Genomic DNA, 15,768 nt, shown 5'->3' with positions numbered 1-15,768 from the left:
TCTTTAGTGCATCCATCACCAAAACGGATGAATGACCAATCACAGGAACTTGTATAAAAATGATCCACATGAATGCTATAGACTGATCTGTCATTATCTGGGACTTTGGCAGTTTTTTAAAGCTGTTAATAAAGGAAAAGGAGAGAAGCGGCTAGCCTGTCGCTTGCTATGAGGGCCATGGTCACTTAGACAGAATGGTCGTGTGTTAGGCTACCTCTGGTTTCCTCTTCAACATCTCTTGGTGCTTTCTCCCTCTTTGTCTGGCTTTGCTAGCAATGGCTGTTGTGAGAATGCTGACTTGGGGTGTGCGCCAGCAGGGTCTTTACCGCATCATTCTGGCTCTTATTTTCTTTTGCCTGCTCTCCATGGCCTACCTGGCATATCATGTAAGCAACAGCCCTAAAATCAAGGAGGCTCTTCCTCTGCCACTCGGGGAGTGTATAACTGCAGCTCCCATAGCTGTAAGTCAGCGTGTTCCTTTGTTCCTGCCCTCCCAGCTGAGCCAGCGGTGGCAGGCAGTGAGGAAGCTAGAAAAAGCACGCACAGAGCCTGTAGTCCTGGTGTTCATTGAAAGCATTTACTCACAGCTGGGTCAGGAGATTGTTGCTATCTTGGAATCCAGTCACTTCCGCTACCACACTGAAATCGCTCCAAGTAAGGGTGATATGCCTGTTCTGGCCTGGCGAGGGAGAGGCCGCTATGCCTTAGTTGTCTATGAAAATTTACTTAAGTATGTCAACCTGGACTCTTGGAACCGCCAGCTGCTGGATAAGTACTGTCAGGACTATAATGTTGGTATCATTGGCTTCTACCGGGCCAATGAGAACTCACCATCAAACGCCCAACTCAAAGGTTTTCCACTCTTCCTGCGCTCTAACCTTCCACTCTGGGACTATCGGATAAACCCAGCTGCTCCACTACTTTACATTACCCGGCCCAGTGAGCTAGAACCCGGCCCTCTACCCGCTGATAACTGGACCACCTTCTTATCAAACCACAGCACTTATGAACCTGTACTGCTTGCTAGCCCTCGATCTGCTGAGTTGCCCACAAACTCCCTCTTGCACAGGGTGCTGTTGGCTACTGTAATGCAAGACCTGGGTCTTCATGATGGGATTCAGCGGGTGCTCTTTGGTGCAGGTCTGTCTTTCTGGCTGCACAAATTGCTGTTTGTGGATGCAGTGGGCTATTTGACAGGCAGAAGGCTCAGCTTATCTCTGGACAGGTTCCTGCTGGTAGACGTAGATGACATCTTTGTTGGCAAAGAAGGAACACGCATGAAGGTGGCTGATGTGGAGGTGAGTTATGTAGACTGTAAAATAAAAACCCAATGGTCTTCCAGACTTCAATCACTTATTTATTAAGTTGCATGTCAAAATGAACAAAGTGCACATCTTTAGCATGAATATACAATTTTTTAAATAATATTGCTTGCCAACATCTACAATCATCTAAGTTGATATAATGTGGCAGAGTGTTGGATTGGTAAATAAGTAGCAATCTGTAGCCATAAAGAAAATATAAAAACTATTGGAACTAGCATTGAAAATACAGATGAAACAGCGGCCAGTAGGGAGGACGTTTTGATCTTGATGTTGACGGACATGAGACCGAATGGTAATCTGTATACTTAAAATTCTTCTCGCATGGCTCTGGCTCCCAGTACTGCATTGGAGCTAATTAGTTAGCATGGTTAAAATGGATTTGTCAGTTGCATTCTCTCTGCTGTTGTTCTAACAGTGGTGATTGTGTGAGGGGGCTATTTCTCTTCTAATTCACCTTGCATAAGCCTAATGAGGATTGATTTTGTTTTAATTAGGTCAGATAAAATTACTCCCTCACCCACCACCACAAAAGTGCTGTGAGAGACACTGTATATGGTCATATTTTCTCCTTTATTCATCCTAAATTATAAAACAATATGGCCAGATCAATTTGGATTAACCATTTAGTCTTTTTTAGTCATTTACTAACCAATTTTTGGTCCACCAAAATCAGTTAACAAAGTGGTTAAACTTATGATTTACTCCACATTTCAACTTCTACAATGGTAAAAAAAAAAGGAAACAACTGAGCATCAACACACACGTGACTACAACTTAAAATTGCTTAAACATTTCTTTATGTACAGTTAGTGACTGGCCTTCACTAAAAGAATGTATCCCAACTTTTGTTTGGTGTCCAGCAAAAGTACAAAAGCAATGATTAAAGAAATACTGTAATTCTACAAATGAATGTAGTAAGTTCCCCTTAGTAACCAAGCCCATTCCTGTGGTCCAACGTTTACCATGTATTAAACATTCCAGTCTATTGTATTATTAACCTAAAATAAAAACAAAAACTATATGTAACCAAACAGCAGAAATAAGGTTTGTTAGCCAGGTGAAGCATGTGGTGTCATCAGGGACCATCTCATTACCTGGATTTTTGCAGCTATTCCCAACTCAAGCAAATTCCAGCGGAGTCCCTAGACTATACAAAGTGCTAGTGTAGCAGGTTCTGTATGTTCAGGTCATAAAAATAAGGTAAAGAAAACTAAATAAGGTTTTAATACCATCTATAAATAAAATCGTATAGCGTATGGATGTAGTATCGAGTACACAACCTCAACTGGTTAATACCGATAACATATACAGAGAAAAAACCCAGATACTCAAATAAAATATGTAGGATATAAAATTCTGTTGGGTCCTGGGTCACTGGAATAACTGGCAATTACAAAGCTGACCTGCTAGTCAGGGGACAAACAGAGAAGCAAAACCCCAACATCAAACTCCCATCAACAGACGTTCTGACAGGCAGATTCGAACTTCCTATCCAACAACAAACTCCATGAAATATGTCCTGATGTGAAGCCCCCACCCCCCTCCCCCAATAAAAGTGTTAATGAATAAATAAACATGACACAATGTTTTTTTCCCCCCTGTAAAACATGCCCATATACTTTAGGAAGGGTTTAGAGTAACTAAGTTGAAACATTTGTGTTGTAGAATAGTGGTTAATGGGTTGAGGCCCCAGAGTTTTGTTTAGGTCTTCAAAAGTTTAGAAAAAACTTTATGATTAATGTTGTTACAGAACAGCTGTTTCCAGAAGAGAAGCAGTTTGTACTCCCATTCAATTTGTCTATGTTTGCTAACATGATTTATTCTTTTTAGGCTCTGCTTCATACTCAAAACAAACTTTGTACTCTGGTCCCCAATTTTACTTTCAACTTGGGCTTTTCTGGAAAGTTCTACCACACAGGTACATGGTGCACACAGACTTGGTTCCATTTGTACCTTCATACGTAGTTTTCTATTTGCATTTAAGAATTTTAGTTTTACTGATAAGCTTTCTGCTTTTTTCTGTTGTTTAGGTACAGATGAGGAAGATGAAGGTGATGATACCTTGCTCAGGCACAGGCAGGAGTTCTGGTGGTTTCCTCACATGTGGAGTCATATGCAGCCACATCTCTTTCATAACGTTAGTGTCCTTGCAGAACAGATGAGACTCAACAAGCAATTTGCTCAGGTCAGCACACAACACTACATTTCACACCACGGAGGTTCTGTTGTCCATCTATACAACACCTGATTCTTATATGCAGGTAGTGTTATAAAATAATAATGTTTGTTAATGACATTTCCCCTCCTTCTCCTGTTTCTCAACTGCAGGAACATGGCATTCCCACTGACATGGGGTATGCTGTATCCCCTCACCACTCTGGTGTTTATCCAGTACACAGTCAGCTGTACCAGGCATGGAAGAGTGTGTGGGGCATTACCGTGACCAGCACAGAGGAGTATCCTCATCTCAGACCGGCCCGCTTTCGCAAAGGCTTCATTCATAGTGGCATAAAGGTTTTACAAAAATAAGCACATGACATATATTATAAATAAATCAAATAGAATGCAATTTCAAACAAATGTCTTAATAATTAATAAACAGATAATTAAAAAAAAAAAAAAGATAATTGTGCAATTGTCCTTCTATCGTCCTGCCAAGGCAAATACAATCTGGTCACCAAGTTTATTAATTAATTATTTAACAACCAAATATTTTTCTACTACATTGTGATGTGGGTGATTATGGTACATGATAGGGGTGGGTTTATAAAATTGATTTTTCGATTCGAATCGATCTTTATTTGAACGATCCGATATCGATTCATATAAACGCGAGATCGATCTTTTAAATACGCCCCATTTTACGGTGCACACGGAAATCTGTTACCCCCATTAATTTCGCGTGACCAGCCACTGTTTTTTCATGCAACGAGATCTGACCTGCACATCAGTTTAGCATGGCAGAAGCTCAAGTTATGACCACTACACAACTTTTTGCACTGATTTTCACTCGGCGACGGGTCGGTGCTGGATTCGGGAGGAACTCGGTGTTCGCTCTGCGATCAAAACTCGGCTCTCAATCAATGTGAGAAACAGCGAGGGGTTTTACAGTATTTCTGACCTGATCGTTCTCTACAAAACAAATTATTTATTAACCTTCAACTCACTATAGAACAAGCCATGCTGCTCGTGTTGCCAAATCCACTCAGATTCATTTATTTCATCAGCGCACAAACTTTGATCGTTCGCTACTTGTTGATGTGCATGTTTGGACGTAGTATCATTAAACCTTTCATCACTTCTCACGTGTGTTTTCGTGACAAAACGTAGTTTTGGAGACCAGAGAAGCTCGCCTGTGATTCCCCCTGGTGATAGATGGTGTAGTGTAAAACCCCCCATCGCCATGTAGTCATGTAGTGTGAACATTACAGCGACCAGGTGTTAATCAGAGTGTCGTGTAGTGTAAACTTGGCATAAGCTGTTCAACAGCCAGGTGTATGTTTACATTACATTTACAATATAAAATAATAATAAAAAATGAATGTTACTGTTTTCTGTTTTGGATTAATTATTTATGTAAACAAAATACACAAATATTTTTAATAATGAGTGTTCTTTGTACAATTATCACATTCGTTCTCTGAACATCTTTACATATTTAAACAAAACCTGTTAATGTAACTCAAATATGCCTAAATGTGTTGAATCGAAATTGAATCGAAAATCGAATCGAAAATCGAAGATCGAATCAAATCGGGACCTTGTGAATCGGAATCGAATCGATCCAGGAAATTAGTGGCGATACCCAGCCCTAGTACATGATCATATGGACTCTTTGTCTCCGTCTAAGAATTGAAAACCTGTTTACTCCAATCTCATTTGTAATGGAGAAATAATGGATAGACAGCAATGATTTGCAAATCCTTTGTGACTTATTCAGTTGGAAACAGTACAAAGGCAAAGGCTGATTTTCTACTGCATTGCAATCTGAGGGATCGTAGGTCACAAGAATGCAGTATTGGCTCTTGGCTTTGCCTTTCAGGATGGATTGTAAATAGTGAAATCCCTATATATATTTAGAACTGTGGAACTACTGTATGTGCTAATGCAGTTTTCCATAGTGGCAGTTTTCTCACCCTTCTTCCTCACACAGCTTAGCCTTTTCGTGATGTTTTATTTATACCAACTCAGGATAGCATTACCTGTAGTTTCAAAGCATCAAATCTGGAATCAGTGTTTTAGCTCTTGTTGTTCTCAATTAAAATCCTTAAAAAATCCTTTTTTGTTTGTATTTGCATTTTACGTTCTGTACCAATTGTATTATTGTGCTGTTATGTATTTGTCAGGTTCTCCCACGGCAGACTTGTGGTCTCTTCACACACACAATCTTCTATAAGGATTACCCAGGAGGCCCTCAGGAACTAGACAAGAGCATTCGCGGTGGAGAGCTATTCCTCACTATACTACTCAATCCGGTCAGTCAAAACAGACTCACACACACCACACACACACAGACAACCTTGTTAGTCGCCAAGCCAGATTTATGATTTACTATGGTTGACTGTTATCTCTCGCAGGTTAGTATTTTTATGACCCATCTCTCTAATTACGGTAATGACCGGCTGGGTCTCTACACGTTTGAGTCATTGGTGAAGTTCGTGCAGTGCTGGACTCGTCTGCGCATACAAACTCTTCCACCAATGACCCTGGCTGACAAATACTTTCACATCTTCCCTGATGAGAGAGACCCCCTGTGGCAGGTTCGTGCTATTACACCTCTAGTCAAAATTCTGATGTGCTTTGTGTGTGTGGTACATCTGTCTTTTTATATTTTTATATTACTTATATTATTTTATATGACTTACATCTAGCAGTTCTTGTTAATGATGCATCAGCTGTGTTTAACCTTGTGTGAATGTTGTGTCTGACAGAATCCTTGCCATGATAAGAGACATAAAGATATCTGGTCTAAAGAAAAGACCTGTGATAGGCTTCCCAAGTTTCTTGTTATTGGTCCTCAGAAAACAGGTAAGTCAACAACAACAACAAAATCTAGATGTTTTTATTTTTTATATATAATGATTGTCATTTTCTTGGATTTTTATCTGATTAACTAAAAAAAAATATTGAATTATTTTGAATCAGACAAAGGTATTAATATGGTTTTAGCCTCCTATTTATGGCTCAAACAGCCCCACTCCTCTGTGAAGGTTATTCACAATATTTTGATTTTGTCCAGAGGAGCAGCCTGACCTTGAAAGTGTGACTGTAGTTTCATATTTTTTTCCATTGTCCTGATTAGTAATTCTGATACTGAAATAGTTTAAAGGGGGGTCATGTAGTATTTCAAGGCACCGTATAACAATATACATTATATATACTTTGTGTTGTCAGGGCTCTAGACTAACGTTTTGCACTGGTTGCACTGGTGCACCTAACTTTTTTTCTTAGGTGCACCAGCACAAAAGTTAGGTGCACCCAAATTTTCGACCGCATCGCATTTAACACCGCAGTTTTACAGGTTCACTTTTTTTTTTTTTTTTTAATCACTGTCCATACAGGCAATATTGACTTGGAAATAACTAACAATCTGGTCAACATGGCCTCGTCTGATGATCTGTTTTCTGCTGCCTGACAATGAAGGGCAGTGGGGAGAGGGGACACTTGGGCAGTGCAGCAGACTAATTATAGCACACTTATAAAAATTATAAAAATAATAGAGTAAATGTGTATGTATGTGTGTATATCTATTCATATGTGTGTGTATATTTAAAATTATATGTATATGTTTGTGTGTGTGTTAGACTGTAATCTTAAATGCAGTGCATTATATTATCGGCTTTACTGAATCTTTTACACAGATTCCCAAAATCGCTTGCGGTGCACTCACTGTGTATTTTGACTACATGTATTGTAATATATTTTGGTCTTTTAGTTATTTTTATATTTTACTTAACGAAAATATTGTCGTGTTTTTACTTTCACTATCGCGGCACTTTACCGCTAGCATTAGCCCCTTGCTACTGTAGAGGGTCGGCTCACCTAGCCGCTGTCCGGTGGGGATGCTGCGGGTCTTTTGCTGTGCGGTGGTGGAGGTGTGGGAATAAAGGCACACGGCAGGGTCGAGTCACTTTAACTGTTTAGTCAGGACTTAAGTGAGCGTTACAACACTTTACACCGCCGAGCTCCAGAACCCGAACTTCCATTCTGGGGACATCCGGCGAGTCCAAACGCACGTGTATAAACCTTGTGCTGCATTCTGATTGGCTGAGCTGAATGTCGCTCACATATCACCGCTACAATATTGTCCCGCCCTTCACTATCTCTGATTGGTTTAGACCATGTTATTGGCCTAATGTGTGTCTGTTGTTTTTTTTTTCCCTCGGACGCCTGGTCGCACCGGTGCGACCTGAGATTTTTTTTAGTCGCACCATTGAGAAATTAGGTCGCATGTGCGACCAAATTGGTCGCACTCTAGAGCCCTGGTTGTATTTTATTGTTGTTAGGCTTTAAACTTGTGATATTGGAACAACAGGATGGCTTTTTGTTTTTCCACTGGGTTTATATTTAATTCAACACAATCTTCCAGCGAACATAGAAAAAAACAAAACAAAACTGATGAACAGACAGTTTCAGATGTGAATGATCTCTTTTGTGAATGTGTGAACTGAAATATTTGGATATTGGATAACACCTTTCATTTATTCATCTTTTCCTTTGATAGGTACGACTGCTCTGCATGCATTTCTCTCCCTCCATCCTGCTATTACAGCTAGCTCCATCAGTCCTGTCATTTTTGAAGAGGTGCAGTTCTTCAGTGGTCCAAACTACCTGCGGGGAATTGATTGGTAACACAACTTTTATTAACTCTATATCTTTTATTTAGCAAGTTTAGCCTAACTTTACTTTCAAAAAACATCTTTTACATCAGATACACAGAATCTGTAATCTTCTCACAGCAAAAATGGTCCTGGATTTGATCCCCAGGTGGGGCAGGTTTGGGTCCTTTTGTGTGGCGTTTGCATGTTCTCCCCGTGTCTGCGTGGGTTTTCTCCCACAGTTCAAAGACATGCAGTCAGGTGAATAGGAGATACAAAAATTTCCATGACTGTGTCTGCCATTAAACTTGTGAACTGTGAACTCTTGTGTATCGAGTAACTACCTGTTCTGTCATCAATGTAACCAAAGTGTGTAAAACATGATGTTAAAATCCTAATAAATAAATATTTTGTTTTTATTAACAGACCAGCCTGGTTATAGTACATGAAATTCTGGGCTAGCCACCTATCCAAAAATTAAGTGTTTTATTTGAGATGGAAACCATGTCCTGGACCTTACAAGAAGGCTATAATACAAGCAGTTGTCTAGTCAATTTAGTGAAAAGAACAGCAAATAACAGCAAAATATCTGCAGTTATCTCTAGAACCTGCTATTTCTTTTATGTTCACTTTGTCCTGGTTTCTTTGTCTTAGAGTTTCACATTTTAACCTGGATGGTTCACAAATGCTTCTGGGATAAAGGTGTCAACTGTTAAAGACAAAAGTTTATATAAAAAAGGCAAGGGGCACTAACAACAAAACTGCCTTGCAAATGTAAAAAGTGATGAAGGGAGCATAATGGTTTTGAGATCCACTGTTGTGTCAGAACCTGGGCAGCTTGCAATCATTAATGGCAAAATAAATTCAAAATTGCACTTAGAAATTTTACAGAAGCCTTAATAATAATTAATAATAAATGATGGGTGAAACAATACAGTAAAGCAAACGCACAAGTGATTTAATAACAGAATAGTTTTTACTGCTGCTAAACGAGGTTCTAGTAGAAATAAAATGGGTATGGTATGGACTGTAGGTAATTAAGCAGCATTACAAGTAGAATTATTTATGCTTTTTAAGTTTCTGTAAAAAGTATTTGTTATTAACATTAAGATGAAAATGTATTTGTAATATTGCAATTTATTAAGTATAGCAAGTCTAAAGCATTAACAATTTCTTTCTTTCTCTCTAAAGGTACATGGACTTTTTCCCGGTGCCCTCTAATGTAAGCACAGATTTCCTCTTTGAGAAGAGTGCTAATTACTTTGACACAGAGGCAGTCCCAAAGAGAGCCGCTGCCTTACTGCCCAAGGCCAAAATCATAACCATTCTTATCAACCCTGCCGACCGAGCGTACTCCTGGTACCAGGTGTGTGTGTGTTCATGCAAGTATGCAAAGCAGTTTTCCTGTAGCTTAGCTAATCAAGTCACTGCTGTTTTGTACCCAACTGTCCTCCCTGGGTGGTGAGTATTGTTTCTCACATATGCTCTGTGTATTTCAGCATCAGAGAGCTCATCAGGATCCTGTAGCTCTGAACTACACATTCCAGCAGGTGGTCACTGCTGGTTCCTCCTCACCTAAAGATCTGCTCAGTCTGCACCACCGCTGCCTGCAGCCTGGATACTACAGCAGTCACATTGAGCGCTGGCTCCACCACTACCAACCCAGCCAGGTACACACACACACACAGTTGGACAACACAACCTTGGAAACAAGAATGAAGGTGAAGGTGCAAATACAATGACTTTTTCAGTACTAATACTTTTTTAAAACAACCAAACCAGGATCTTTATACCTCAACATCACCTGATGGAGTTGAATGAACCCAAATCCACTACATTCTTTGGGCCAAGAAAGGGAAAAGCTTGATTTTAATTGCAAAGACATGACTGCAAACTTTTAATGTGCAAGCTCCAAGAGAGGCTTGGAAGAAAAAAAACAATCAAACTATCAGACTCTTAAAATACAGTCTAGGTAACATACTACCTGTATTCAAGGAAACAATGCAATACAATATCACACACCAGTAAAATTATGACAATGATTATTCAACACAGCCAACTGTTTCAACTGCCATGTGCAAGCCAGATTCAGAAAACACTAACAAACAAAAAGGTTTCATCACATATGTACACTGGATTATGAAAACAGTATGTTGACCATACAAAACAATGTGGATGGTCCTCAGGTAGACAGGAATATCGGTGAAGGGAGATGATTGAGGATTCAACATTGGAAATACCTAACACTGCCTTCACATATTTTCTGATTGTTTGTGTACCCTGCATTTATCTTGGCTCTGTGCAGCTTCTGATTGTAGATGGACTACAGTTGCGGTTGAACCCAGTGCCTGTGATGGACAGCTTACAGAAGTTTCTGGGAGTTGTACCCTACTTCAACTATACTCAAACACTTATGTAAGAATGGTTGTACTGTATTCTAGGTTTCACTGTAACATGAAATAATGTTTCATTACTTTACATGTGTATGATTTTTTTTTAGACAGCAGTTAAAACCTAATCAGACACTGTACTGTGTGGTGTGTGTAGGTTTGATGAAAATAAAGGTTTCTGGTGTCAGAAGCTGGATGCGGGCAGGACACGCTGCCTGGGCAAGAGCAAAGGGAGGAAATACCCAGATATGAGCCCTGAGGTGATTTTATTCCTTTGTGTTGATGTTTTGTATCTTTTTTTGACTATGAAGCTTAAAATATAACTTTCATTAGATTTGTCACTGCTGTAGAGCTTTTGCTAATACTTTGCTTTCTGCATTAGTATTAAATAAACCACCTCGCTCCCCTAAAATTTTAATTTTTAAAACGTTAATACCTTCTAAAAGACTAATTATGCGTGGACTTTCGGGTCATCAGAGTAATTAATCATCACACTATATACCTGGCATTTTCCAATTAAAAACTGAGTACATTTGACTGAACAGGGAGAGCTGGTATTTAACCTTAGAAGTTAACTTCAACTTTGAGCTAATCACCGTTTTTAATTCTTAGTGGATGACAGTGTACTGAACCTCTTAAACTTTATTTTTAAGCTAACCTTACCTATTTAAAATGATGATAATTATAAAATTTGTCAAATCTGGCTACTATTAAGTACATTGCTGAGAATAAAATTATGTACATTACTATAAATTGAAACTCATGTACTAAAATCTTACTGGCCAATCCTAGACCGGCTAGCTGGCCTGCTAAGTTGCCTAGTCTTAAAGAGCCGCGTTCCAAATTGCATTCTGCATATGGGGTTTCTTTTTGTTGTACAGGGTTGGCCATTTATATGGATACACCTAAATAAAATGGGAATGGTTGGTGATATTAACTTCCTGTTTGTGGCACATTAGTATATGGGAGGGGAGAAACTTTTCAAGATGGGTGGTGACCATGGCGGCCATTTTGAAGTCGGCCATTTTGGATCCAACTTTAGTTTTTTCAATGGGAAGAGGGTCATGTGACGCATCAAACTTATTGAGAATTTCACAAGAAAAACAATGGTGTGCTTGGTTTTAACGTAACTTTATTCTTTCATGAGTTATTTACAAGCTTCTCTTTGTTTACAGCCATTGACATGTCGCAGAGGTTAACACGTGAGGAGTGGATAGAAATTGTGTTGATGTCTGGTGAACGCAGTACCCGGGTCATTGCAGCAGATTTCAATGCAAGACACCCTACGAGACCACCCATCTCCCATGCTACAGTTAGCAAACTGCTTGCCAAGTTTCGTGAAACTGGTTCAGTGTTGGATTTGCCAAAATGTGGACGCATGAAAACGCATGAAGAAACATCAGTGGCTGTCCTAGCTTCATTCAGCAAGAGCCCACAGCGTAGCACTCGCCGCATGTCACTAGAGAGTGGCATCCGTCGAACATCCCTTCGGCGGATATTAGCTACTCACAAATGGCACCCTTACAAACTCCAGCTGCTGCAGCATCTCAACGAGGATGACCCAGATCGGCGCACTGAATTTGCAGAATGGGCAAAACAAAAATTGGAACAGGACCCTCAGTTTACACAGAACATCTTGTTCAGTGATGAGGCAAACTTTTATGTGAATGGTGAAGTTAACAAACAAAACCACCGCTATTGGTCTGACACTAACCCACATTGGATAGATCCCTCCAAGACTGTTGGAACACAAAAATTGATGGTATGGTGTGGTATATGGGGTACAAAGATAGTGGGGCCATTCTTCATCAATGGAAACCTCAAGGCCACTGGATATTTGAAATTGCTACATGATGATGTGTTTCCCTCTTTATGCACTGAAGCTGGCACGTTCCTTGAGTTTTTCCAGCAAGATGGTGCACCACCACATTATGGGTGTCAGGTCCGAGCATTCCTAGATGAACAGTTTCCTGGAAAGTGGATTGGTCGTCGTGGGCCAGTTGAATGGCCCCCAAGGTCTCCCGATCTGACCCCCTTAGACTTTTATCTTTGGGGTCATCTGAAGGCAATTGTCTATGCTGTGAAGATACGAGATGTGCAGCACCTGAAACTACGGATACTGGAAGCCTGTGCTAGCATTTCTTCTGCGGTGTTGCTATCAGTGTGTGAAGAGTGGGAGAAGAGGGTTGCATTGACAATCCAACACAATGGGCAGCACTTTGAACACATTTTATAAGTGGTCAGAAACTTGTAAATAACTCATGAAAGAATAAAGTTACGTTAAAACCAAGCACACCATTGTTTTTCTTGTGAAATTCTCAATCAGTTTGATGTCACATGACCCTCTTCCCATTGAAAAAACTAAAGTTGGATCCAAAATGGCCGACTTCAGAATGGCCGCCATGGTCACCACCCATCTTGAAAAGTTTCCCCCCTCCCATATACTAATGTGCCACAAACAGGAAGTTAATATCACCAACCATTCCCATTTTATTTAGGTGTATCCATATAAATGGCCCACCCTGTAGTTTCTCAGCAGTAACAATTTTCTCTGATCTTAGAATTGTAATTATGTTATTAGTATTTGGAACAATAGTAAAACACTGAACACTGAGCTGTATGTTGTAGGCATGTAGTTATTAACAGTGTGGTATTATAATTCTCCTCATTTACCATTAACCCAGAAATATAACAGTAGCCATTTACACTAAAGTCAGGTTAGCTGAATGCTTATCACATCTGGTACCACTTACTAATTATGCTTACTTAGTGCCTGAGGTGCAGAGTTAAAAGGGCCACTGTCTGATTATATATTGATGGTGCACAAAAACACTCAAAGTTTCAAAACAATAAGAAATAAGTTAATAAAGTCATTCAAAACAAAGACTTGTGCTAGATCAATATAAACTCTTTTTTTATATTTATATAGTCTTGGGTTGACTGTTGTCTTTTGCTTTTTGGAAAATTGGCAATATGTCATTCAGCTTTTTCTTTCTTCAAATGCATGACAAAACCACATTTACCTGAACACTTCTAAAAGGATGTCATTATATTCTTATAAATAAAATACTATTTATGAATATATGCAGACTGATTGACCAATATAAAAATTGAAATCCAGTATGTACAGAGCTAATGTGATGAAGGGAAATCTAGAAGAAGAGACTAGCATGCATGGCAAAATATCAATGTGTGGCCATGGTTACAAAGTCACTCATCCTTTCTTATTTACATGTGTGTGTACGAGAGGCATCTATACATGCCACGTAAATTGTAACTTGATGCTTGTACACATGCTGAATCGAGCCGAAAAACAAGTGCATTACAGCTGTATTACAGCCTTCAATTGATAATAAGAATACAATAGAACACAGTCCAACATTATGCTTATTATTTAGAGTTCCTGTGACATCCCACCATGCAGCACAGAACCCGTCTTACTCTCAGTGGTTTTATTTTGTTTGATGGTGATCTAATCTTCAATCTGATTACCGTGCATGTGTTTGTACAGGTGCGGGCTTACCTGTCGGAGCATTACCAGGAGTCGAATATGGAGCTGGTCAGGTTGTTAAAAAGGTTAGGACAGCCTCTACCCAGCTGGCTTAAAGGTGATTCCCATAACTTCAGCAAGAGCTGACACAAGAGTGGGATGAGAAATAGAAGCCTGTGTTAAACCCTGCTCTGTACCGGAGACCACCGCACTAGGAGTCACTGCAGGACTGAGGACGGCCGATTCCCTTAGTCTCCACACACGCTGCACCTTCGACCAGAATGAGTGGACGCCCGTCGTGTGTAGAAGAGCAAATTCCATTGTTTTAGGTGAACCAGAGAGAGCAAAGTGAACTACAGGTTTATTTAATATGAAAAATAAGAACAATGGAGCTAGTTTGTTGCATTCTGGTTAACCCACTATAACTGTGTTGTGGGAAATGGTGTTTTATAGTGCGTTACAACGGTCAGCAGCATATATACCTTCTGTAAATGAGATGAAGTGCACATGGTCTCAGAGAAACTAGAAACACAGATATGTGAGAGGAAGGAAATTCACTGACTCCGGTCACATGTTGTTTTAATGAACATTTTTAATTCTGCCAAGCAGAAAAGTATTTTAAGCACTTGTCACTTAACCATTCATTCACACTGGCAGCAATGTGATGCAACATGACGTGTTTTCTCTTTTTTAATGAGCTAGTAATTTCCAATGTGAAGTGTAATGAGGCAAAGATACAAACAAGTTAAACAGAGTTAAACTCAAACACCAGTAAGAGCTAACTTTTATTTTCCCTACTGTGAGATACTTTATGTTTTTGGTTCCTATATCGACCTGTTGAAGGAGAACACTAGAGCAATCATCTGAACATAACTCATCAAGTCAGTTTACATTCACACCACTTATCTGATTATTCACAGGTTTTGGCAGTTACATGATTGCTAAACTGGTCGTGTACACGTCACATTCCTGATTTTTAAAATCTGATTAAGGCTTTACTCTGTCTTTTAGCAGTGTGAGTAAAATTGGCCTCCTTAGTGCATATGCTCTGGTATTCAGAGATCTTTTAGATTTCTACAGCTGTGCCTGTGCAGAAACACAGTGTGCATAAGGCTTCACTGTAACACGATAAATGCTAAATGAACAGGGACTTTACATCAGCCTTTACATGGTGTCATTTCTGTTTGCACATAGTACTTAAGCTGTGTCCCAAATCACAACTCAGTCAAGCAGTTTGATTTAGAAGAGAACTAAGCCACATGGACCAAAAGTATGTGGACTCATGGCCATGAGCTTGTTGCACACCCCATTCCAAAGCCATGGGCATTAATAAGGAGTTTGCCACAAAGTTAAGTGACATCATGGGACTTTCTAATTATCATATGAATATTTTGCTGGGGGGGTTGTAAATCCCAAGACCACTATGTTACTGTATTATTACAGGTACTGTAGCTGCAGCTGTGCAGTTTTTAAAAATGACTGAAGCAATCTAGCTATTGGGTGTGTCAGTGTGCTCTGCTCTCAATGACTGTCATAAGTTGGGATAGAAACAGGAGGGTTGTATCAGAAAGTGCATTTTATATGTGGACCAGATCCAGTTGGCAAAACTGTTTAATCAAGTGGGAAAAACGTATGGCATTGAACTGTCCACACAGATGGAAAAAGACCCCATGCAGTAGTTGGATAGTATTTTTAAGATGGAACCATAGTGCTCTTGAGTAAGAAATGTCTGCTCACAAGTAATA

General features: G+C 39.6%; 1 protein-coding gene across 1 annotated transcript; it reads left to right on the top strand.

The window, feature by feature from the left end:
• The first annotated feature begins 275 nt into the window (after window positions 1–275).
• ndst2b (N-deacetylase/N-sulfotransferase (heparan glucosaminyl) 2b) lies at window positions 276–14,425 on the top strand. The gene is made up of 13 exons (XM_063003710.1): window positions 276–1,298; window positions 3,156–3,243; window positions 3,356–3,510; window positions 3,654–3,839; window positions 5,672–5,800; window positions 5,903–6,085; window positions 6,257–6,353; window positions 8,050–8,173; window positions 9,335–9,509; window positions 9,643–9,813; window positions 10,449–10,558; window positions 10,691–10,793; window positions 14,045–14,425. The coding sequence occupies exons 1-13, from the start codon at window positions 276–278 to the stop codon at window positions 14,168–14,170; spliced, it is 2,670 nt and encodes an 889-aa protein (XP_062859780.1). The 3' UTR covers window positions 14,171–14,425.
• Window positions 14,426–15,768: the final 1,343 nt, after the last annotated feature.

This window comes from Trichomycterus rosablanca, chromosome 10 (assembly GCF_030014385.1).
Source record: "Trichomycterus rosablanca isolate fTriRos1 chromosome 10, fTriRos1.hap1, whole genome shotgun sequence".
In the NCBI taxonomy this organism is placed as follows: domain Eukaryota; kingdom Metazoa; phylum Chordata; class Actinopteri; order Siluriformes; family Trichomycteridae; genus Trichomycterus; species Trichomycterus rosablanca.
The sequence above is the reverse complement of the archived record's forward strand: the minus strand, read 5'-3'. Positions and strand labels throughout refer to the sequence as shown.

Coding starts and splice junctions, on each gene's coding strand:
- ndst2b (XM_063003710.1), top strand. CDS start 276: ATGGCTGTTGTGAGAATGCTGACTTGGGGTGTGCGCCAGCAGGGTCTT. Junction 3,244..3,355: donor TGGAAAGTTCTACCACACAG/GTACATGGTGCA, acceptor TCTGTTGTTTAG/GTACAGATGAGGAAGATGAA. Junction 6,086..6,256: donor AGAGAGACCCCCTGTGGCAG/GTTCGTGCTATT, acceptor TGTGTCTGACAG/AATCCTTGCCATGATAAGAG.